Source organism: Aethalodelphis obliquidens, unplaced genomic scaffold (genome assembly GCF_003676395.1).
Source record: "Aethalodelphis obliquidens isolate GAN/ISIS:26980383/991018 unplaced genomic scaffold, ASM367639v1 scaffold22, whole genome shotgun sequence".
Lineage (NCBI taxonomy): Eukaryota > Metazoa > Chordata > Mammalia > Artiodactyla > Delphinidae > Aethalodelphis > Aethalodelphis obliquidens.
The window spans coordinates 12,056,628-12,082,079 of record NW_020837966.1 but is presented as its reverse complement, the minus strand read 5'-3'; the positions used below and the strand labels follow the sequence as shown (position 1 = coordinate 12,082,079).

Here is a 25,452-nt window from a genome sequence, read left to right as displayed (position 1 = left end):
TTGGTTTTTATATTAGGAAAATAACAACCCTGGACAACCTAAAGGCACTTCTAACGGAGGGAAGAGTAAAAGTAAATTATGAAAATCCACTAGGTGGAATTTCCTGTAACCATTACCAGTTCTGAAGACTCTGTAGCAACATGAACAAAGAGAGGCTGAAAACACAGGCACGCAACGACTTAAATTCTGCATAAACAAAGTAATGGTGCTTTGGTATTAAGAGTGTGGAATTCTGGGAGCCGTTTTCTGAAAAGAGCGGAAAGAACATGAGCTTTCGAGCTGCAGACAGAGGTTTTTATTCAGGCGTAGCTGTTGCATAACCTTGGCTGGTCATATTCCCTAACTTCTTTGTGCTTCATTTTTCTTATCTACAAGATGGGCTAATAGTACTACTTCCTAATACTGGGAGAATTCAAATGAGATGCACATAAAAGTAAAAGCCATCACAGATATAGAGACAAACTAATGGTTACCAGTGGGGAGAGGGAAATCCAACCTTGGAGTTGGGCAACACCCACTCTGGGACTCTCGTGGCTGAGAGCGAGGGAAAGCCACCGGCGACCACACGAGGGCGCCCGCATTCGGGACGGGTGAGGCATTCCCGGGCGTGTCCAGCAGGAGACGCTATGGGCGGAGAGGGACCCTGGACCGGAAGCCGGGCTGGAGGCGTCCGGGCGCAGTCGCGGACTCCTTCCACTTCCGCCGCCGCCGCCACGGGACCGGGCTGAGTTGCTGTTTGTTTCGAGCCGCTACCCTCGCCGTTGCGATGCCGCTGGAGAACCTGGAAGAGGAGGGTCTGCCCAAGAATCCGGACCTACGCATCGCGCAGCTGCGCTTCCTGCTCAGCCTGCCGGAGCACCGCGGGGACGCGGCCGTGCGCGACGAGCTGATGGCAGCCGTCCGCGATAACAGTGAGGCCGGCGCGGGAGCCGAGTCAGCGGCCTAGGCCTGGGCGGCCCCGCGCTCCCGAGCCTGCGGGTTTTCCACAACGGGGCTCGCGACCCCGGGGCGCCCCTGCGACGGGGTCCCCGAGACCAGACCTGGCCTTTGCGCCCCTCGGGGCTTTCCTTTTGTCGGGGGCGCCTTCTGGGACCTCCAGCCTTGCCCTCAGAGGTTTGCATCTCTGTGCGCCTCCCCCCCTGGGGCCAGCCTCGGGGCGGGGGGCGGGCGGATCCCGAGGTATTGAGCCCCGTGCCAGGCACGGAAGAGAGACATGACTTACTGTCATTAGCGACTGGTCTCGGGGACTTCAGCATTGCGGGTGGAGGGGAAACTTGGGTCGGTTCCTTTCGCCCTTCCTAGCAGTGAATGGCAGCGGGCCCTGTACCCTTGTACGCACGGGTCTGAGTGTGTGTGTGTGTGTGTGTGTGTGTGTGTGTGTAAACAAGCTTAGCATTTCCCTTGTTGGAAGACTCTGTGGGAACAGAAGCCGCCGAGAGGCAAACCGAGGTTGTCCTCCCCCCGGCCCTAGTAGAGGGCGGCGGTGACAGGCCTGGCCCTGATGCTGACCACCCAGCCCTTTACCAAGCTCTGTCCTATTCCTTCCTCCTGGCAGGTAGGCGACTGGTGGATGACCTCGCAGTCGTGTACGAGGAAGGAGTGGGTAGACACTGAGGTTAGGGCAGGACGGGGCCTCATTCCTAAGCCACATCCCTCTTGTTCGCTCTCAGACATGGCTCCTTATTACGAAGCCTTGTGCAAATCCCTTGAGTGGCAGATGGACGTGGACCTGCTCAGTAAAATGAAGAAGGCAAATGAAGACGAGTTGAAACGTCTGGACGAGGAGCTGGAAGATGCGGAGAAGAATCTGGGAGAGAGCGAAATCCGAGACGCGATGATGGCAAAGGCCGAGTACCTCTGCCGGATAGGTGACAAGGTGAGTGAGATGGCCTCCCCTCTCTGTAGAGCCTGAAATGGGCACTGTGCAAGGTTAGTAATGTCTCATTTTAAAAACTAACGTTCTTTTCCACCAAGTGCAGAGGTAACCTGCTTGCCTGAACTAGTGAATCAGTGCAAAAAATTAATAAAGAAAAAGTTAGTAGTCTTCTTGCTACACCCATTCTGTCACCTGCCCCCAGACAGCCACCGGTGTGTAGTCTTCCCCCTCTCTCTCTATGCCAATAAAACAAAGTGCCTGTTCGGAGGTGTTTGTTTATTTATTGTTTTTACAAAATTGGGATCATTCTCAGTAGTTCACTTTTGTAACGTATCCTGGTTGGGAAGCATTGGTTCTGGTGCATTTTGAAAATTATTGTTTACACAGATAATCGTCTCCTTGTAAGAAACTAAAATATTATAGTTAATGGTGAAGTTCTATTTGGTTTTTCTTTATTCTCTATCTCCTCAGATAATCCTTTAAATTCTTTTATTGTACATTTCCACGCATGTGTATGTACTTGTAGAAATTAGGTAGTATTGGTTTAAAAAGTTTGTTTTACATCAATGGAATCGTAGTGTACTCATGTTGTCCCGTTTACTTTTTCATTCAGCATTATATCTGAGTGACTTCCTGTGTTAATGTTCCTAAATCTTGCTCATTCTGGTTGACTGCTAGCTAGGAGTCCATGGTAGGGCTATGCTGTAGTTTATTTAGGTATTCAGTGGTTGGGTATGTGTGTTGTTTTCAGCTGTTTTTGCTAGGACAAGCCACTGCTGTAAACACATGCCTGTGTGTGTGCCTCTTTGTGTATATATGCTCATGTTTCTCTAAGGTGTATTCTGTGAGATGAAATCTCTGGGACGAAGAACAGTTTTTATCTTAGTATGTGTGGCCTGTTCTCCTGCACAGCAGCCAACGTAATTTATACTCCACTATCAGGGCACAAGAGGGATACCCACAAGCATTGGATCTTTTAAATTTTTTTACTTAGTAGTTCTGTAATAGTGGTTAAGAGGATGGGCTTTGAATGTCCTAATTTTAAGCAGTGCACCCTGAAGTATTTACATAATGGATGACACGGTGTCAATATAAAAAAATTAAATAGTGTGAGCTCTTGGATAAGATTGCTTGGGTTGTATTTCTGACTTCAGTAATTATGATTTACTCCTCTGTATGAGTTTCCTCATCTGTTAAATAGGGATAATGATAGTGCCTAGGGGCAAAGAGCTTAGACTAGTCCCTGCTGCAAAGTGCTGAAATGTTAAATGGTACGAGCTATTATTATTTAGTTTAAATTTAAAACAAGTTTTTTTCTTCTGATTATAAATTTAGGGTTTGGAAAAAAAGAAGCTTTGGTCATTGTAAAAAGTTGGAAAATACAGAATGGTTTAAAAATAGCTAATAGTTTGTGTGGCTTTCTAGGCTGTGTGTGGTTTGCTTTGGTTTGGTTTTAAAGAGGATGAATTATTACACGTGAATGAGAAACTTAAAGCTTTTGATTCAGGCCTTAAGGAATTTCAACAAGGATGTTTGAATCAACATCAGGGGGTTGTAAATCGGTGATGTTCTAATAATATGTTCCATATTTGTTAAATAGCCTTCTTCTAAAAAGAAGAGTTGTCTTTTTTCCCTCCTGTTTAATTTCTTGTTTTAATATTTTATTTTGTGTACTATTACTAAATAATGGACTTAGTGCATTTTTATTATTCACTGTGGTGTATTGATTACAGTCATTATTCTTTCCGGTGCTCAATTTGTTACAAGTTTGTTAGTGCAGGTTCCTTCAAGATGGTTTCTTGGTCCTTTTGACATGATCTCCTTGGTCTTCCTTATAACAAGATGTCACAGGCTCACCTGTTATTTTCACTCTCCAAACCTGGAACCATCCATTTCTCCTAGGATCCCTGGTTTCTTTTACTGGGTGATAGTATTTGAAAACCGAGATCTTAGTACTGGGTGTGCCCATTACTGTCTTGCCAGTCTCTTTTTAGAAATGTATGAGGCATAACTAATAATTACGTAAAACGAAGCCAGACACATACTAAAAGGTACCAAGTATAAACAAATGATTTTATTCATGTTCATTTTTTTGTTTTGGGGGGTTGTTTGTTTTGGTTTTGTTTTGTTTTGTTTTTTGCTGGTGGTGGTAGTGGTAGTTTTTTTTTGCTGTTTTTTGGCCAGGGCACGTGGCATTGTGGGATCTTAGTTCCCCAACCAGGGATCAAACCGCATCCGCTGCAGTGGAATCTCAGTGTCTTACCACTGGACTGCCAGGGAAGTCCCACATGTTCATGTTTTAAAAGCAATAAAAACATTTTATTCCACAATGATTTGAGATAGAATTGTATATTTAAATACTCAATTGTGTTCTAGTAGTCAGTGATTAAGATAAAATACTTATTACCCTTTAGGTGATAAGATTGACAGTTTACAGTAATTTTACAGTAGTGTATTGTAATTGTTAAAGGAAAAAATATAGAACAAAGAAGAATACTGAAATAATGGTGAATAAATTATGAATGTGTTTCTTCCATTGTTTTCTAGAATATAAGTATATGCTTAGACACAGTTGATGTGTTTTTTATAAAAGTGGAGAGAATCGTATAAGGAGCCCCTTGCAATTATCCCCCGGCTTTAACAAGATCAGCTCATGGCCATACTGTTCTATCTCTACTCCTACTTGTTTCCCCAACTCCTTGCTAAGAAAATCCTAGACAGCTGTTAGCTTTTGAAACTTTTAACCTTTTCTCACCTGTTGCCTTGGTTCTCTTGACAGGAAGGTGCTCTGACAGCCTTTCGCAAGACATATGACAAAACCGTGGCCCTGGGTCACCGACTGGATATTGTGTTCTATCTCCTTAGAATTGGCTTATTTTACATGGATAATGACCTCATCACACGGAACACAGAAAAGGCCAAAAGGTGAATTTTATGTTTTCATTTTTTTAGTGTTTTATTTATTTATTTTTTGGCTGTGTCGGGTCTTAGTTGCGGCACACGGGATCTTTGTTGAAGCACGCAGGATCTTTTTGTTGTGGCGTGCTGGCTCTTCGTTGTGGTGTGTGGGCTTCTCTCTAGTTGTGGCATGCGGGTTTTCTCTTCTCTAGCTGTGGTGTGCAGGCTCCAGGGCGCATAGGCTCTGTAGTTTGCGGCACACGGGCTCTCTAGTTGAGGCGCGCAAGCTCAGTAGTTGCGGCGCGTGGGCTTAGTTGCCACACGGCATGTGGGATCTCAGTTCCCTGACCAGGGATGGAACCCGCGTCTCTTGCATTGTAAGGTGGATTCTTTACCATTGGACCACCAGGGAAGTCCCCAGAAGGTGCGTTTTAGCAGTGGGGATTTATTCCCTCTAAATTATGATGCTACAGATAAGAAATTGATGTAAGAAATTTACCTGTTTTTTTTGTTTCCAACTAGTAAATTTGGTCAAATAATTAATATTCTTACTTACAGAAATGTTCTCTTTAAATTTTTCTTTTTGGTCTAAGTTGTTAAAAGCTGTTTTCTCTTTCATAATAACACAAAACTTGTAAAAAGTGGCACTGTTTATTTCCAGATCATCACCTTACTGTTTTGTATTTTATAGCTTGATAGAGGAAGGAGGAGACTGGGACCGGAGAAACCGCCTAAAAGTATATCAAGGTCTTTATTGTGTGGCTATTCGTGATTTCAAACAGGCAGCTGAACTCTTCCTTGACACTGTTTCAACGTTTACATCCTATGAACTCATGGATTATAAAACCTTTGTGACTTACACTGTCTATGTCAGCATGATTGCTTTAGAAAGACCAGATCTCAGGGAAAAGGTAATGACCGGATCATATTTAAAGAATACCCCTTAAATACACAAAAATACACCTTAAATACACAAAAATCGTTAAAGCACGTATTTGTTTTTTAAAAAAATTTCTAGGTAATTAAAGGAGCAGAGATTCTGGAAGTGTTGCACAGTCTTCCGGCAGTTCGGCAGTATCTGTTTTCACTCTATGAATGCCGTTACTCAGTTTTCTTCCAATCATTAGGTAAGGATAGAGTTGCTCGTTTTGACTGTCTGTCTTCATCTTATTCCTGACCCTGTTTGCAGATAACCTAAGATGATTTTTCACATACATGAAAAATACAGTGTGCAGACAGCTGTAGGTTTTTGGTCAGTACAGCTAATCTTTTGCCCATCTTGTTTAGAGGGGGGTTAGCAGACTTTGATCAAGTGCTTTTGTGTGGTCCAGGAGGTAAGATTGATGTTTACATTTTTTAAGGATCGTTTAAGAAAACAGGACAAAGAAAACTACATGACAGCTCTATGGCTCTCAGCGGCTAAAAATATCAACCATCTGGCCCTTTGCCGAGGAAGTTTGCCTGACCCCTGGTTTAGAGTCTTACTGGGATGTAAGGCAGAAAGTGAGCAAATGGTTCGAAGTACTGAGTTTTAGAATTGAGATCTTGAATCTCCGTTTGATTGAGTTGATGTTAATTGAGTTGAATTCAACAATGGGTTATTTATGCAACAGCTAAATCTTTGTGCCGATTTGCAAATCATTTTCAAGGGATGTTGTTTGAGAAAATCTGTTGAAAGTGCTTGTGGTGTTCAACCCAAGGGTCCTTCCCAGATGATTTTCCTAAAACTTAAATAACTTGGCATTGATAATTCTCTTGTTTGTGCTGCAAGTTTCAGTAAGTATTTGGTTAATAAGTAGGTAGAATTTACAAAACATGGGTTAGGAGGACTCCAAATGATGGTCTTCTGTGTTTGGAGTAGGTTTTGGCCCAGTGTTTATGGAGTGCTTTCTGCATAAAGTTAGGCTGCTTTATGGGAATTCATACTACTCCCGTCATGCAGTGTGGGAACAGGGCTCCTCAAGTGTGAACGACCCGCATGGCCCTGTCTTCCCATATGTGCACGATGGGTGGGTTTGCACCCAAGGTTGTACTTGCCCTTCTCCCTTTTTTCTGCGTGTGGATCTCGTCATTATTCTGCTCAAATGTGGCGCTTTTCCCTTCTTCCTTCAGTCCAAAAATTTTAAAAATCCCTTCTCTGCATTCCTCGTCTTATTTTATGCCCCATCCTCTTTTTTTATTGAGATGTCAATCACTATAAAATTCAGTATTTTAAAGTGTGTAATTTCAGTGGTTTTTGTATATTGACAAGGTGTGCAGCCACACCACTAATTCCAGAACATCTTCATCACCCCAAAAGATGTTCTGTACCCATTAGCAGTCACTTCCCATTCCTGGTTCCAGCCCCTGGTCTTTCTGTCTCCATGGATTTGCTTATTCTGGACATTGCACATGAATGGAATTACACAATATGTGGCCTCTTGTGCCTAGCTGCTTTTGCCCAGCATAATGCTTTTACTGTCATCCGTGCTGTAGCGTGTATCAGTGCTTCATTCAGTTGAGAGCTGAATGATAACGCCATTGCATGGATATACCACATTTTATTTATCCGTTCATCAGATGATGGATACAGTATAAATAACGCTGTAATGAATGTTTATGTACAAGTTTTTGTGTGGACACAATGTCTAGTTTCTCCTGGGGATATACCTAGTAATGGAATTGGTGTGTCATATGGTAACTCTTTGATTAACTTGATAAACTTTGATAAACTGCTGAGCTGTTCTCCAAAGCAGCTACACAATTTTACATTCCCACCAGCAGTGTGTGAGAGTTCCAGTTTCCCCACATCTGATACTGGTTATCGTGTGTCTTTTTGATCATAGGCGTCTTAGTGGGTGTGACGTGGTATCTTACGGGGTTCTGATTTGCATTTCTCTGATGACTAGTGATGCTGCATATTTTGTCATGTGCTTATTGGTCAAATGCCCTATTTTTACTTATTTAATTTTTTTTAATCTTTATTTTTTTTATTTTTTGGCCACACCGCATGGCTTTCAGGGTCTTAGTTCCCCGACCAGGGATTGAACCCACACCCTTGGCAGTGAAAGTGCAGAGTCCTAACCAGTGGGCCACTAGGGTATTCCCTGCCCCATTTTTTAAACAGCAAATTATTTTGTGATTCTTTTTTAGAGTTTTTCTCTACTGCTACTTGAGATAATTAAGAGTAGACCTTACGCTTTTTTCCTTTGTAGTGATCTTGACACCAGCACAGTGCCTGTATGTTATTGAGTGCTCTGTGCAACTGTAATTTAAGAGAAAAATGGGGGGAAGTGCTATCCTAGTGTGATGAAATTGATGGCTTTTGGAAACTTTTGAATGGTTAAGGTAACCTCTTCCCATCTTCCCCATCCCTACTGGCAACCTTTTAAAATTTACTCATTTCCCAGATAGTTTTTTATTTTTATTTTTAAAAAATATTTTAATTTCATTGGAGTATAGTTGATTTACAGTGTGTTAGTTTCAGGCGTACAGGAAAGTGGTTTAGTTATACATATACATATATTCATTCTTTTTTAGATTCTTTTCTCATATAGGTTATCACAGAATATTAAGTAGAGTTCCCTGTGCTATACAGTAGGTCTTTGTTGGTTATCTATCTTATATATAGTAGTGTGTGTATGTTCAACGCGAGCTCCTGATTTATCCCTCCCCCTCCCGTTTCCCCTTTGGTAACCGTAAGTTTATTTTCGATATCTGTAAGTCTGTTTCTGTTTTGTAAGTAAGTTCACTTGTATCTTTTTTTTTTTTTTTTTTTTTGCGGTACGCGGGCCTCTCACTGCTGTGGCCTTTCCCGCTGCGGAGCACAGGCTCCGGACGCGCAGGCTCAGCGGCCATGGCTCACGGGCCCAGCCACTCCGCGGCACGTGGGATCTTCCCGGACCGGGGCACGAACCCGCGTCCCCTGCATCGGCAGGCGGACTCTCAGCCACTGCGCCACCAGGGAAGCCCTGTATCTTTTTTTTAAAATTAGATACCACGTACGAGTGATACCATATATTTATCTTTCTCTGTCTGACTTACTTCACTTAGTATGATAATCTGTAGATCCATCCGTGCTGCTGCAGATGGTATTATCTCATTCTTTTTTTGTGGCTGAGTAATACTCCATCGTATATGTGTACCACACCTTCATTATCCATTCCTTTGTCAATGGACATTTAGGTTGCTTCCATGTGTTAGCTGTTTTAAATAGTGCTGCAGTGAACATTGGGTTGCATGTAACTTTTCAGATTATGGTTTTCTCTGGATATATGCCCAGGAGTGGGATTGTTGGATCATATGGTAGTTCTATACTTAGTTTTTAAAAGATCCTCCATATTGTTCTCCATAGTGGTTGCACCAATTTACATTCCCACCAACAGTGTAGGAGGGTTCCCTTTTCTCCACACCCTCTCCAGCATTTATTGTTTGTAGACATTTTGATGATGGCCATTCTGACCCTTGTGAGGTGATACCTCATTGTAGTTTTGCTTTGCACTTTTCTGATAATTACTGATGTTGAGCATCTTTTCATGTGCTTTTTGGCCATCTGTATGTCATCTTTGGAGAAATGTTGATTTAGATCTTCTGCTCATTTTTATTTTTATTTTTTTGGCTGCATTGGGTCTTTGTCACTGCGTGTGGGCTTTCCTCTGATTGCGGCGAGCAGGCTTCTCATTGCAGTGGCTTCTCTTGTTGAGGAGCACAGGCTCTAGGCACATGGGCTCAGTAGTTGTGGCCTGCAGGCTCTAGAGCACAGGCTCAGCAGTTACAGTGCACAGGCTCAGTTGCTCCATGGCATGTGGAATCTTCCTGGGCCAGGGCTCGAACCCATGTCCCCTGCGTTGGCAGGAGAATTCTTAACCACTGCGCCACCAGGGAAGCCCTGCCCATTTTTTGACTGCACTGTTTTGTTTGTTTGTTTTTGACATAGAGCTGTGTGAGCTGTTTGTGTACTTTGGAGATTAATCCCTTGTAGGTTGCTTCATTTGCAAATATTTTCTCCCATTCTGTGGGTTGTCTTTTCCTTCTGTTTATGGTTTCCTTTGTTGTACAGAAGCTTTTACGTTTAATTAGGCCCCATTTGTTTATTCTTATTTTTATTTTCATTACTCTAGGAGGTGATCAAAAAAGATATTGCTGTGATTTATGTCAAAGAGTGGTCTGCCTATGCTTTCCTCTGAGAGTTTTATAGTGTCCAGCCTTACATTTAGGTCTTTGATCCATTTCAGGTTTATTTTTGTGTATGGTGTTAGAGAATGTTCTAATTTCTTTTACATGTAGCTGTCCGGCACCACTTATTGAAGAGACTTTTTTCTCCGTTGTATATTCTTGCCTTCTTTGTTGTAGATTAATTGACCATAAGTGCCTGAGTTTTTATTTCTGAGCTTTCTATCCTGCTCTGTTGATCTATATTTCTGTTTTTGTGCCAAGTACCATATTGTCTTGATGACTGTAGCTTTGTAGCACAGTTTGAAGTCAGAGGGTTTGATTCCTCCAGCTCCGTTTTTGTTTCTCAGGATTGCTCTGGCTATTCAGGGTCTTTTGTGTCTCCATATAAAGTAAAAAAATTTTTTGTTCTAGTTCTGTGAAAAATGCCATTTGTAATTTGATAGGGATTGCACTGAATCTGTAGATTGCCTTGGGTAGTACAGTCATTTTGACGATATTGATTCTTCCAATCCAAGAACATGGTATATATCCTTCCATCTGTTTGTGTCATCTTCAGTTTCTTTCTTCAGGGTCTTACAGTTTTCAGAGTACAGGTCTTTTGTCTCCTTTGGTAGGTTTATTCCTAGGTGTTTTGTTCTTTTTGATGTGATGGAAAATGGGATTGTTTCCTTAATTTTTCTTTCTGATCTTTTGTTGTTAGTATGTAGGAATGCAAAGGATTTCTGTGTATTAATTTTGTATCCTGCAACTTTACTGAATTCATTGATGAGCTCTAGTAGTTTTCTGGTAGCATATTTTCTATGTATAGTATCATGTTATCTCCAACGGTGACAGTTTTACTTCTTTTCCAGTTTGGATTCCTTTTATTTCTTTTTCTTTCATTGCCATGGCTAGGACTTCCAAAACTATGCCGAATAGAAGTGGTGACAGTGGCCATCCTTGCCTTGTTGCTGATCTTAGAGGGAACACTTATAGCTTTTCACTGTTGAGAATGATGTTAGCTGTGGGTTGGTCATATATGGCCTTTATTATGTTGAGGTAAGTTCCCTCAATTCCCACTCTGGAGAGCTGTTATCATAAATGGGTGTTGAATTTTGTCAAAAGCTTTTTCTGCATCTCTTGAGATGATCATATGGTTTTTATTCTTCAGTTTGTTAATGTGTATCACACTGATTGAGTTGTGGATATTGAAGAATCCTTGCATACCTGGGATAAATCCCACTTGAGTATGCTGTGAGATCCTTTTAGTGTATTGTTGGGTTTGGTTTGCTCGTATTTTGTTGAGTATTTTTGTGTTAATGTTCATCAGTGATACTGGCCTGTAATTTTCTTTTTTTTGTGGTATCTTTGGTTTTGTGTCAGGGTGAGGGTGGCCTCATAGAATGACCCTGGGAGTGTTTCTTCCTCTGCAATTTTTTGGAAGAGTTTCAGAAAGACAGGTGTTAATGCTTCTCTAAATGTTTGACAGAATTCACCTGTGAAGCCAGGACTTACGTTTGTTCGAAGTTTTTAAATCACTGTTTCAATTTAAGTACTTGTGATTGACCTGTTCATATTCTGTATTTCTTCCTGGTTCAGTCTTGGAAGGTTGTATCTTTCTAAGAATTAGTCCACTTCTTCCAGGTTGTCCATTTTATTGGCATGTGGTTGTTTGTAGTAGTCTCTTATGATCCTTTGTATTTCTGTGGTATCCCTTGTAACTTCTCCTTTTTCATTTCTCATTTTATTGATTTGAGTCCTCTCCCTTTTTTTTCTTGATGAGTCTGGCTACAGGTTTAGCAAGTTTGTTTGTCTTCTCAAAGAACCAGCTTTTAGTTTCATTGACCTTTTCTATTGTTTTTTTCTTCTCTATTTCATTTATTTCTGCTCTGATCGTTATGATTTCTTTCCTTCTACTAACTTTGGGTTTTGTTTGTTGTTCTTCCTCTGGTTGCTTTAGGTGTAAGATTAGGTTGTTTATTTGAGATTTTTCTTGTTTCCTGAAGTAAGAATGTATTGCTGTAAACTTCCTTCTTAGAACTGCTTTTGCTGTGTCCCAAAGGTTTTGGCCCATCATGTTTTCATTGTCATTTGTCTCTAGGTAATTTTTGATTTCCTCTTTGATTTCTTCAGTGAGCCATTGGTTGTTTAGTAACATATTGTTTAGCCTCCATGTGTTTGTGTTTTTTACAGTTTTTTTCCTGTAACTGATTTCTAATCCCATAGCGCTGTGGTTGGAAAAGAGGCTTGATACGATTTCACTTTTCTTAAATTTACTGAGGCTCAATTTGTGGCCCAAGATGTGATCTATCCTGGAGGATGTTTAGAAGAATGTGTATTCTGCTGCTTTCGGATGGATGGAATGCTCTGTAAATATCAATTAAGTCCATCTGGTCTAATGTGTCCTTTAATGCCTGTGTTTCCTTATTGATTTTCTGTCTGGATGATCTGTCCATTGATGAAAGGGGGATGTTAAAATCCCCTGCTATTATTGTCTTACTGTCAATTTCTCCCTTTATGGCTGTTAGCATTTGCCTTATATATTGAGGTGCTCCTGTGTTCGGTGCATGTATATTTACAACTGTCACATCTTCTTGGATTGATCCCTTGATCATTATGTAGTGTCCTCCTTTGTCTCCTGCAAGTCTTTATTTTCAAGTCTATTTTGTCTGATATGAGTACTGCTAGTCCAGCTTTCTTTTGATTTCCATTTGCATGGAATACCTTTTTTCCATCCCCTCACTTTGTCTGTATGTGTCCCTAGATCTGAAGTGGATTTCTTGTAGATAGCATATAAACGAGTCTTGTTTTTATATCCATTCAGCCAATCTGTCTTTTGGTTGGACCATTTAATCCATTTACGTTTAAGGTAATCATCAATATGAATGTTTTATTGCCATTTTGTTAATTGTTTTGGATTTGGTTTTGAAGGTCTTTTTTTCTTTCCTTCCTCTTTTGTTCTCTTCTCGTGATTTGATGTCTGTCTTCAGTGATGTGTTTGGATTGCGTTTTCTTTTTTGTGTCTCTATTGTAGATTTTTGGTTTGTAATTCCCATGAGGTTTTGATATGGCAGTCTGTATATGTACAGGATTGTGTTAAGTTGCTGATCTCTTAATCTCAAATGCATTTCCAATATCCTGCCTGTGTACTTTCCTCACAATTGCTGGTTTTGATATAATATATACGTGTGGATGATTTCCTACCGTTATTTTGTATTTACCTCTACCAGTGAGCTTCTCCATTTGTAATTTTCTTGATTCTAGTTGTGGCCTTTTCTTTTCCGCCTAGAGAAGTTCTTTTAGGATTTGTTGTAAAGGTGGTTTGGTGGTTCTAAACTCTGTTAGCTTTTGCTTGTCTGTAAAGCTTTTGATTTCTCCATCGAATCTGAACTAGAGCCTTGCTGGGTAGAGTATTCTTGGCTGTAAGTTTTTTCCTTTCCTTTCATCACTTTAAATATATCATGCCACTCCCTTCTGTCCTGCAGTTTCTGCTGAAAAATCAGCTGATAATCTTATGGGGGTTCCTTTGTATGTTATTTGTTGCTATTCCCTTGTTGCTTTTTATATTTTTTCTTTGTCTTTACTTTTTGTTAGTTTGATTAATATGTGTCTTGGAGTGTTCCTCCTTGGGTTTATCTTGTATCGGCCTCTCTGTGCTTCCTGGATTTGAGTGTTTCCTTTCTCATGTTAGGGAAGTTTGCAGCCATAATCTCTTCAAATATTTTCTCAGGCCCTTTCTCTCTCTTTTTTTCTTCTGGAACCCCTATAATGTGAATGTTGGTGCATTTAGTGTTATCCCAGAGGTCTCTGAGACTGTCCTCATTTCTTTTTTTTTTTTTTTTTAATTAATTAATTTATTTATTTTTGGCTGCATTGGATCTTCATTGCTGCATGCGGGCTTTCTCTAGTTGCACAGCGACCGGGGGCTTCTCTTTGTTGTGGTGCGCGGGCCTCTCATTGCGGTGGCCTCTCTTGTTGTGGAGCACGGGCTCCAGGCGCGCAAGCCTCAGTAGTTGTGGCACTCAGGCTCCAGAGCGAAGCCTCAGCAGCTGTGGCGCACGAGCTTACTTGCTCCGCGGCATGTGGGATCTTCCCGGACCAGGGCTCGAACCCGTGTCCCCACATTGGCAGGCGGATTCTTAACCACTGCGCCACCAGGAAAGCCCTGTCCTCATTTCTTTTCATTCTTTTTTCTTTATTCTGTTCCGTGGCAGTGATTTCCACCATTCCGTCTTCCAGCTTACTCGTTCGTTCTTCTGCCTTAGTTATTGTGCTACTGATCCTTTCTAGTTTATTTTTCATTCCAGTTTTTGTGTTGTTCATCTGTTTATTCTTTAAATCTTCTCTTTGTTAAACATCTCTTGTAACTTCTTGGTCTGTGGCTCCATTCTTTTTGAGATCTTGGATCACATTTACTGTCATTAGTGTAAATTCTTTTTCAGGTAGGTCGTCTACTTCCTCTTTATTTAGTTGTTCTTATGGATTTTTATCTTGTTCCTTCATCTGAAACACATTTTGTCTCGTTTTGTCTGATTTTCTGTTTGTGGTCGCCTTTCTGCAGGCTGGAGGATCGTAGCTCGTCTTGCTTCTGGTGTCTGCCCTCTGGTGGGTGAGGTTGGTCCTGAGGCTTGTGCAGGCTTCCTGGTGCGAGGGACTGGTGCCTGCTCACTGGTGGGTCTTGTCCCCCTGGTGGGCAGGGCAGTGTCAAGGGGTGTGTTTATAGGTGGCTGGGAGCTCAGTATGGCTTTAGGCAGCCGGTCTGCTGATGGGTGGGGCTCTGTTCCCATCCTGCTGGTTGTTTGACCTGAGGCTTTCCAGCACTGGAGCCTGTAGGCTGTTGGGTAGGGCCAGGTCTTGATGCCAAAATGGTGACCTCCGGGAGAGCTCATGCTGATCAATAGTCTCTGGGGCCTCCCCCCAGAGACTAGTGATTGGTGTGAGCCACAGCCAGCCCCTGCCTCCCCAGGAGACCCTCCAAGACTCACAGTTAGGTCTAGCCCTGGCTCCTGTGGAGTTGCTGCTTTGTGCTGGGTCCCAGTGTACATGAAACCTTGTCTGCGCCCTCCAAGAGTGGCGTCTCTGTTCCCCCCAGTCCGGTGGAGCTCCTGTACTCAAGGCCCACTGGCCTTCAAAGCTTTTGGGATTCCTCCTCCCAGTGCCAGACCCTCAGGCTGGGGAGCCTAATGTGGGGCTCAGGACTCTCACTCTTGTGGGAGAACCTCTGTGATATATTTATTTTCCAGTTTGGGGGTCACTCGCCTGGCAGGAATGGGATTCGATTATGTCACAACAGTGCACCTCCTGCCGTCTTGTTGTGGCTTCTTTTCACTGAGTGTGAAATATCTGTGTTGGTAGGTTCCAGTCTTCTTTATCAGTGGTTGTTCAGCGGCCGTGATTTTGGTGTTTTTGCGAGAGTAGGTGAGCTCAAGGCCTTCTACTCTGCCCTCTTCTCTGGCATCGAGTGGTGGCTTTTAGTTTGGATGCTTGCTGCCTCTTTGCTCAGCGTGTGCTGGCTGTTATCCACTCGATATGGGTGTGCAGGTATAGTGGCCCTTCCCGGTATAGCGGGGTTAATTAGCACTTGGTGCCTTGTGGCGGGTCTCACATGGGTGGCTGCTGTTCGCACACTTCTGGGACAGCGGGGACAGGGCCTGGTGCCTGCTCGTGATTTCCCAGATATTTAAAATACAAAGGACAGATAGTTAAATCTTTTTGACAACAGTCATCATTTGTATCATTTACTCTCTATGTACTAAGGCATGTAGCATTTATTTGGTTTTATATATAAATAAGCCTTTTTGCTTCTCCAAATATACATAGACTTTGTACTATAAAATATTTTATTTGAAAGATAAAATAGCATCCTTTTCTGGGTAATACCTGATGGTTTTCAAAAATTAAAAATAATCTGAGATGAGACAGTCCTAGGTCCAAATTCATTTACACGTTCACATACACAGAGTTCTTCCGGAATAGAAACATTTTAAGATTGTTATATATCCTTCCAGAACTTTTATTCATTATATGTACTTTAAAAATCAGAAAATAACACACCAAAAAAAACCCCAGAGTTTTTTGTATACATGGAAAATTTTCAAACTGTATCATAGAAAGAAGAAAAAGTTTCTCTAGCCTTTGATTGCCCAGGTCATTTCTCTAGAGGCAACTACTGATTTCACGTTCCAAGGGTGTCCGTCCAAGGGCATTTGTATCCAGACGTATAAGCACGTAACACCTTTAAACATGTGTGGGTGTATTTTACATGCAGTTTTGTAAGTAGGTTTTTTTTTCTTTAAAATGTATCTTTATGTCTTTCAGAAATAGCTGGTATTGAGTCAGTATTTTTAAGTGGCTGTCGGGCATCAGACGCTGTGTATGTAGTGGCAGATCAAACAGGCAGAACTCCTTGCAACTGCCAGTTATCCTTTTTTAAGGACCTTAGAACTTCAGTGTATTGAAATAATGTATTTTCTCTGGACCTACTGCCTCATCCTTTGTTAGGCCTCTCAGTGACTAACTGGCCCAGGCTTGGTCATTGCCCTTATCTCTATAATTCTGTCATCAAATACATATGGATGGCAGTGATTTCCAGATTCATGTCTCCAGCCCCACACTTGCCAGTGAGCATCAGACCCAAGCCTTGGGATCTTCGACTTGGGTGTCTGACAGGGGAATCCACCTCAACCCTGCTGAAGTGTAATGTATGAATCCTTCCCTCCCCACTTCCCCCCCCCACCACACACACACACACACACACACACACACACACAAAGCAACTCAAAAAAAAAGAAAAATTCTCCTTCTCCAGGGATTTTTATCTTGTTCAAGCCAGAAACGTAAGTATATTCTTGAATCTTTTGTCTTGCTTACCTTCTGTATCCTTGTAGCTGTCCTCCTGCTACGTTCTGAACCTGCTCTCCTTTCTGCTCTTGGGCTTAGCCAGGCTCTTCCTGCCTTGGATCTTTGCATTCTTTGTGTTGCTCTAAGCCTCCTGCTCTCTGCAGGGCAGGTTCCTCAGAGAAGTCTTCTCCTGTCGACTCCAATCCCATGGAAGCCCTCCTGTTCAGTATCACATCAGTTTTATTTTCCTTACAGAACTCGTTCTTTTCAGAGAACCTTCTTTATTTGTTCATTTATTTATCTCCTCTCTTTGAAAATTTAGTTGCTGTGGCAGCAGAGATCTTGTCTTTTGGTTTCCTACCGTATCCTCATTATTTAGAACAGTGATAGATAGTAGTAGATGTTCAGTAAAATAATTTGCACTTGTGTGTGTGGATTGCTCATTAATACTCTGTATACACTTTGTAGATAAAGGCTGTTAATTTCTATCATGTTATAAATCCATCCTCCAGTTTAATCAGTTTATCCAAAGGGAGGTCCTTATAATTGTCATGTTATTCATTGCAGCTGTTGTGGAACAGGAAATGAAAAAGGACTGGCTTTTTGCTCCTCATTATCGATACTACGTGAGAGAGATGCGGATTCACGCATACAGCCAGCTGCTCGAGTCATACAGGTCATTAACCCTGGGCTATATGGCAGAAGCCTTTGGTGTTGGTGTGGAGTTCATTGATCAGTAAGTTTAAATAACATCATGTCAGTTTACTTTTTACACTTACCTTTGCATGTGTGAACTTGTATATTTTCTCCATTTACATTGCTTCCCTCAATTATAAAAACAAGATCTAAGAATTTTCCTTTCAATATCAAAACAATCATATCCGTTATCTCTGCTTTCATGCGTTTCTACCGTAGTAGCAAAGATGGGACAGAAGTCTACTTTTAATAGTAACTGGAGCAGAAGTCGTCTCTGTTACGTCTTTGTGAGCCACACTGCTGCTACAGCAGTGACTCTTAGGACCTAGTGTGAAGTATAAGATAGATAGAGAGCTAGTTTCCTCTGCTAATGCCTTCAGTTTTTTGGTTGCTACTGCAATTCTGGGCAAACTGGTTGTTAAAAATGGAACTTCCAGCGCTTGAATCAGATTCATCAAATATGTATTAAAGCCTTAACTGAATGGGTTGGCATTGTTTCAGGTCTCTGTCTTCATGGAGTTTCATTCTAGTTATGGGGAGAGTTGGCAAGTAAGCAAATAAACGTGTAAGTCAATTCAGATAGAAGTGAGTCTACAGAGATAATACAGTGGCACAGAAAGATGCGTAGCTGCAGCATGGTAGTGGGGGTAGGGGGGTAGCCGTGGGAGAGTCAGGTGGTGTACGGTTGTGTAGGGCCTGGTGGGGAACTTGGGTTTTAATCCAGGCGCTGTGGCGAGCCACTGGAGCATTTTAAGCCTCCGGTGGGTAACACGGTTCCATGCTGTCTTAACACACACTGGATGGGGAGACCAGGTGGTCTGTTCAGCAGCTCATGGAGGAGATGTCCCCGTGTCTTGGACGCAGGGTAGTGGGTGTAGAGTTGGGGAGAAGTAGATGTTCAGAATGTGAGCTGTCCAGGGGTATCTAGATATTTAAGAGGTTCCCAGACATCAGCCTTTTAACTTTGAAGATGTAGTTTGCAGTGGCTCACAGTGAAAAACGCACTTTTTAATGAAGCTGCATTTCATTTTAAAAGACCACACTCTCTTTAGCCATTTTGGGTTTTTTTCTAATATTTTATTATGAAAAATTTCAAACATGATGAACATTGTAAAGAGTTACACTGTAAATTCCCATAGATCCTTGATTCTGTAATTTATTAACATTTTGTTATATTTGTTTTATCACCTTCCATCTGATTTTTAACCGCTTGAAAGGAAGTGTCAGACACCAGTACATTTCACCCCCAGTCATCTTAGCATGCATAGATGACTGGGGGGGGGGTGCTTGTTTATGGGTGGGCGGGTTGGTTTTGAGTAATCTTTACGTTCAGTAAAATGCACAGATCTTAACCGTACCCAAACTATGGAGCCAGAAATTTCTTCCTCCTCTTCTGTGAAAGAAAAAGAGGCAGTGATGGTGGTTTTTGTTGCTTATCCTATCCATACCAAAATAGAAGGCTGCTTTCCCTCGGTTGGTTTGGTTTTGTTTCACTTCTGAATTGAACTCGTGTGTGAAATTGGTAACCACTGCCCAAGAGCAGTGTTGTAAACGTGCTTCTCATGCGGCAGTGTAAGGAGTGGCTTCCTGTGGTGGGCAGTGCACAAAAAGCAGGGGCTGGTCTGGCTTCCTAGCCTTTAGCTTCTTAACTGTGCTGTGGTGGTGATAAAGCCGTGTCCACTGGTTGGGAGCAGTGCGAGGCTCAGTTGAAGCTGTGGATAAGATGCACAGAAGCAGGGGAGTACCAGTTAGATAGACACACTGCAGTGTTCTGCTAGTCATTACAACGGCATCTGAATTGATGCTATGTGGTACATTTCTGGTGGTATTTCTTAATTGTTCCCCATGGTCTCAGACCAGCTTTAGAGGCGGAGGTTGTCAAGTACATACCGAGCTGCAGTTGTTGTTACCAGAAAGGCCTTCTTTGAAATATCTGATTCACGCCTGGGTTTTCACAGATTGTTTTCTTCCCTCCTAAAATGATTTTGGATGATTGAACAACGATTGTACTTCCACTTCCTTAGACTTAATAAGATATTGTCGGAGAAGGGGACCAGGCCATTATTTGAATAAACCAGGCCTTCTGTTGACATATGTAAGGTTAGAAACCATACCCATGGGCTGTATTCTCCCATTTTGTTGGTAGGTGGTTTGTTTGGGGAAGATGAGTCATCTTGGGATATGTTTGATTGATTAGCACACGGGGAGGCAACAAAAACGTCGCCTAGGGAATGGGACTTGAACACGGATTTAGGGCATTAAGTAGTTAAACTTTGGTGGTGTAACCAGAAAGGAGACTCTGCTTACTCTTAGTGTACATAGTTCAGAGTGAGCATAACTAGGAGTCAGAAAAAGTGCCCCCGAAATGGGCACACCACAGATGGCTTCCCGTGGGCATTGAGACAGGCTGTCATTGCGTATTTAGGATTTTTATAGGAAGTGGTGGGGAAAAGGACATTTCAGATGGAGGAAATAGCAGAGATAGATTTAGGAGCATGGTTGAGAAACCAGCAGCCTAGGTGCACGGGATGGAACGTGTGGTGATGGGCACAGGGAGGTCCAGAGCAAAGCATGGGAGGAAGATACTAGGTTGGATCTGAAGGGATGTTGTAAGTTGTTTAGAGTCTCGTCGTGGGGGGGGGGGGGGGGGGGTGGTAAATGAAGGGCTGAACTAGTCTGGTGATGGTGGGCATGGGAAGAAGCAGTGGAATTGTCAGCCTGGGTGTCAGCAGTTGACTGGGAGGTCTTACCTCAGGGCATTCTTGAGTTAGAGTTTGCTTGTACGTCAAGTCTAGTGCTGTTCTCCTAAGATTCTTCTCCCCTGCTGTTCTTTGGATCTGGGTAGGACTCACAAGGCTGGTTATATCTGGTTGGGTAGTTTTCTCTGTGTACTTCGGTGCCAGTGGGTTTTGCAGCTGCACTCTGGAGATGCAACTATGTACACTGCTGGAAAATGAACACAAGTGAGTTTAGAAACAGTGCTGATCTCTTTTAATTTTTAGATTTTTACCTAAAGCCACTCAGTAACATAACTCAAAAACCAACAGTTGAATTTTTAATGAGTACAGCACTACAGCATGCTCTATAAACATTGTTACACATAGTTCTCACTAGTTTTAAGATAACCTCTAGCTTAAAATCTTCAATAGCATAACTTCCCCATCGTTCAAGCCCATCACCAGATTTTCCAAAATTGCACATTTCCTTATTGAAAAGGAATAGTGGGGCTTTCACCACTGACTGACCAGTGGCAACGACATGCTGCAAACATCTTTTAGCCACGTTTTCATTTGGTTTTGGACTTGATTTTGGTAGTGTTTTGCTATGTAGAAATTGTCTTTACATAATCGAGTTTATCGTTCTCTCCTTACATGGTTTCTGGCATTTGTGATAATTAGGCTGTCTCAACACCATTCCGTAAGCCAACCTTTCCCCACTGACTTGAAATGGCACTTCCGTTCGAGATTTGGTTCTTAAGATTTGGAGTTCCTTTCCTGTTGGTGTTTATGTGCTAGGATCAAGATGTTTTAGTGTCTGTGACAGTAATCTGTCACATAATTTTTATTTGGAATCAGATTTTTCTTAATTAGGAGGACTTCCCCTAATTAATCTCCAAATTTAACATCATTCTATTATAAATGGATTATCTTAAAGGAGTCAGCTTTCCGTTTATTCTCTTTGGCAGCATTGGAAAGCTGTCTTCATGTAGCTCTAGTGCATTTCTGAGCATTTTCTTTCTTCTCTGTGTCATATGGTGGTAGACAGACCTGGATGGCGGGCTTCACTGCTGATGCTGCTGTGGAGCCAGGTGTGTGACTGTTGTTTAAGTAACTGTCTTAAATTAGGGGGTTTGGGTTGTGACGGGATATACTCACAAATGCCTTTTTTCACATTCCTAATCCGAATTTATTGTGGCACGTTATTCCGTCTTAAAAATAATTGGAAAGCTTTCCTTCCCTCTGTGCTCTGAAGGATTTTGAAAATCCTTAGCGTTCCCTGCTCCGGAAAGGTTAAGTAGGAGGAAACTGGATGGTTTCATCAGGTTCCCCCGCCCCAGTAAAGCTCATTATTTTCCTCATGTTTAATTTTTCTAACCCCTTCAGGTTTTTTCCTGAGCACTTCTGTACCTGTGAATGGCTTCATTCTTTGACCACCTACGCTTCATAGGAATAGGCACTTGTAGGGTCACGTTAATGCTGGTAGATAAGACACCTGCAATACACTGGAGACCATCTTCTCAACTACTGTGCAGTGCATCAAAATGTTACCTTGAAAGACAAATCCTGTGTTTATTTATATTCTTCTAAGAATTGTCTATAAGGCTAATGCTAAAGGCTTTTTTTCCCCTCTCTCTCAATTAGGGAACTCTCCAGATTTATTGCTGCTGGGAGGCTACACTGCAAAATAGATAAAGTGAATGAAATAGTGGAAACGAACAGGTACTCTTAAGTTTGTGTATCAGTTGTAATACTGCACAAAATAAAGGGCACTCTTAAAAGAAGAGTGCCTTCTTTTTAAAGTAGGTCAGCTATTGTTATGGAGTAATGTGACTGGTAAATAATTCATTTTTTTTTCTTCGATTTATTTATAGACCTGATAGCAAGAACTGGCAGTACCAAGAAACTATCAAGAAAGGAGACCTGCTATTAAACAGAGTTCAAAAACTATCCAGAGTAATTAATATGTAAGAAAAAAAAAGCTCATACACCAAGGATTTCCTGTAGAGGTGCTTACTTTACTTTGTGCCCAGTTGAACTGTATAAAATAAATACTGCATGGTTTCTTTCAGTTTACTTTTTTTGACATCTCTAAGAATGGGGTCCAGTAATGTTAAAATAATGTCACATTTGCATCATCTGAACAGCTCTGGTTTATGGTAAATGGTTACAGAGACTACAGGACTTAAGTTCTAATCCTGACTCCGCCTCTTCAGTAAAATAGGGGATCATGCATGTCATCTCTTACCTTTAAGCCTTCTGAATTTTACGAAGAAGATGCTGTCTGATTAAACGCGGTGCTTAGTACATAGAAGACAGACGAGAAATGCAGTGTATTGTAAGCTTTCCCTCAGAAACAAGTATCTACAGAAGATAGGAAGTTACTCCTCCTTTTTTGAGGCTACCATAACCCTAGATTCTAGAATCTGCCGCCAAAGCCAGTCTCACTGAAGATTTTAGCTATATTGGCAAAGGGAATCTTTTTTCCCAATTATAAACTTAGTGAGTCAGAGGGGGGGAAGTGCTAGGAAGAAAGAAATACAAAACCAGATAAAGGTGATTAATAGGGCATGAGAGCTCTCTGCTATAGGGTGTCATAGAAGGCCTCTCTAGTACCGTGATACTTACAGAAAAAGGAGAGAGAGACCACGAGAGCAAGTATCGAGGGAAGAAAGTCGCTGGAGGTTTTCAGCAGAGGAATGGCCCAATTTGACCTACCTTTTAAGTGTCACCATGGCCCTGAGCTGCAGGGACGCTGGAGAGTGGTGGAATAAACTGTAGAGGCAGCCGGATTTGCTAAGAGGATCCCAGGCTTGCTGAATGGTGACCTTGACAAGAGCAGTTTTGGTAGAGCTGAGTTAAAAAGAGAATGGGAGATGGCATTTTACTGTAAAAAGGAAGGGGAGAGAAGTATGAGGTTTTGATTCATTTTTTTAAGAGAGCATGTTTACATTGCTGATGGGAATGATTCATTAACATATTAGAGGAAAAAACAAAACACATGATCTCAGTGGATAATCTGTTGAAAATAACTTGAAACAAACATTCATTCTTCATTAAAAACTTGAGTAAAACTACGAGTAATAACAGGTTGGGAAAGCAAAGCCCTCTTGCAAATGATATACTTAATGGCAAAGTATTAGAAGCACTGCCTTAAAAGTCAAGACAGTGGCAGCCGTCAGTACTGTACTGAAAGAGGGGCCACTGACTGCCAAGGAAGCAGGGACCAGAGCTGTGCTCTGACAGGAGCTTCCTGCAGGTGCTGTGGACTCTTAAAATGCGGGATGGATTTCTAAAAACGCTTATTTATAAAACCTTATTAACAATGATCACTGTAATTTCTTGAAGAAATTGGTAATATGGGGGCTTCCCTGGTGGCGCAGTGGTCGAGAGTCTGCCTGCCGATGCAGGGGACACGGGTTCGTGCCCCGGTCTGGGAAGATCCCACGTGCCGTGGAGGGGCTGGGCCTGTGAGCCATGGCTGCTGAGCCTGCGCGTCCGGAGCCTGTGCTCCGCAGCGGGAAAGGCCACAGCAGTGAGAGGCCCGCGTACCGCAAAAAAAAAAAAAAAAAAAAAAAAGAATATGCTCATTGCAAAAGAAATTCAGGATACTAAAGTGGACCTGCCTTGTCATTCTACCCTGCAGAGGTAATAACGCCTATTAATATTTTGATGAATATTCTCTATATTTAGTCCTATGCATTTGTATTTTTTAATACAAAATCAGAGTCTCTGTGTTAGCTTCAGAGTATCAGTTTGGAAGTGAAAATAAAACTGGAACCTAACACATTTCTTTTTAATGTGGCCATATGGTATAGGAGAAATGAGCACTGGACACTGCAGCTGGAAAACCAAATTCTGATCCCAGCTCTCCTCGTGCCGGCTCTCTGATGCTGGGAGAAATTACTTCCTGGAGGAGAAAACCAGGCTTTATTATGAGGTTCATTTATATGAAAACATTACAAACTATAACACATGCACATTAATTACCATGAGTGTTGGCAGAAAGCTGTCACATAAAATTAATAAACTGGGCCATCTAAGCCATGTTTTATGGGAAAAACTGAGAATTTTTTTGTATTTGACCACCTCATTGATGTTTTTCACTTATGTTTGTTATGTAGTAAGACTACGTAGAATGCCAATTTCAAACCTTGGTTCTCTGCTTTTTGACCAGTGGGGGTATTTTAAATCTTGATAAAATCCTCGTCGAGGAAGTTTTAGGCCCAGGCCCTTATTTCTCACAATTGCAGAAACAAAAGGTTCAGAAACCTAAAACAAGTCAGGACGCCAAAGGAGGCTTCCTGAAGCTACCAAGCTGCAAACTGGTCACCGATGGGCAGCAACTGTCATCGGCCCCCTGACCCCCATACGTTTCTTAAGAAAAAAATGTGTATGGTTGCCATCTAAAAATTGAAAGACAATTCAAAAATCACCTATTATCTAGCTTCTCTGGAAAAATGGACAGATCAGGTTAACTCTGAGCTCACGTTTCCACTCCAGCCAAATGGCTAGCACATCTCCTCCAGCAGGCCCGGTGCATCCGGCCTGCCCTGTTTGTTACCTTACGGTATCTGCCTGGCTCCACTGCCATTTGAGTTTGTTGTCCCGGTCCCAGCCCCCTACCATACACCTGGGGTTGATGATCAGCAGCCTCCGTTAATCACCTAGGAGAATCCATCCAAAGAATTAAAGTCTTAATTTTCTGGTTAGTCATGAAGGGCACACATATCACAATATGAAAATAAGATTATCATCAAATGATAGTTCTATTTGCTAAGTGATAATAGCGCTAAAACACTTTCACTGTGTTTAGTCCCTTTTCAGTACTGATCAAAGTTGGCAACCTGTCACTTTTAGCAACCCTAGTCTCATAATACACTATTCAAGTACAAAATGAAGTCACTGGGATGAACGATTTTGTCATTGTTCTCTAAAACCATAACATCTGTGCATCAAATTTATCCAGTGAAATAAGTATTTATAAGCTTTGTCAAATTTTGGTAATCTATTTCCTAAATGAGAAAAAAATAGATCAATTTTTCATTGACTAGCAGTCTTTTAGGAGTGGAAATACTGTCTACAAGCATTTTTGTTATTAAGTGTCTACACCTAACTTTTACCTAACCCAGTGGCTGTTCACGGAGCACACACAACTGCAGTGCACGTAACGTTTTGTGACTGAACACAGGTAGTCTTCAGTAACCTGACCAGGCATTAATAGTAATTGATGGATGGAGGGTTTACTGACCATTAGCAAATCAACTGTATAATTAATTCTAAATTAATCCC

The 25,452-nt window shown here is 41.8% G+C and overlaps 1 protein-coding gene and 1 long non-coding RNA gene across 4 annotated transcripts; one reads left to right on the top strand and one right to left on the bottom strand.

The window, feature by feature from the left end:
• The first annotated feature begins 576 nt into the window (after positions 1-576).
• Positions 577-22,236, top strand: PSMD6 (proteasome 26S subunit, non-ATPase 6). 2 transcript variants are annotated; one of them, XM_027121308.1, is made up of 8 exons: positions 577-911; positions 1,671-1,876; positions 4,656-4,801; positions 5,466-5,685; positions 5,793-5,901; positions 17,315-17,483; positions 21,805-21,882; positions 22,035-22,236. In XM_027121308.1, the coding sequence occupies exons 1-8, from the start codon at positions 767-769 to the stop codon at positions 22,129-22,131; spliced, it is 1,170 nt and encodes a 389-aa protein (XP_026977109.1). In that variant the 5' UTR covers positions 577-766; the 3' UTR covers positions 22,132-22,236. The 2 variants fall into 2 exon arrangements, with proteins under 2 accessions (XP_026977109.1, XP_026977110.1); XM_027121309.1 differs by lacking the exon at positions 577-911 and adding an exon at positions 918-1,113.
• Positions 18,499-23,616, bottom strand: LOC113628072 (uncharacterized). 2 transcript variants are annotated; one of them, XR_003435865.1, is made up of 5 exons: positions 22,879-23,616; positions 21,571-21,711; positions 20,194-20,389; positions 19,334-19,417; positions 18,499-19,155 (listed from the first exon to the last, which is right to left on the bottom strand). It is a non-coding gene; the product is annotated as an uncharacterized LOC113628072 (long non-coding RNA). The 2 variants fall into 2 exon arrangements; XR_003435866.1 differs by lacking the exon at positions 22,879-23,616 and adding an exon at positions 22,409-22,872.
• Positions 23,617-25,452: the final 1,836 nt, after the last annotated feature.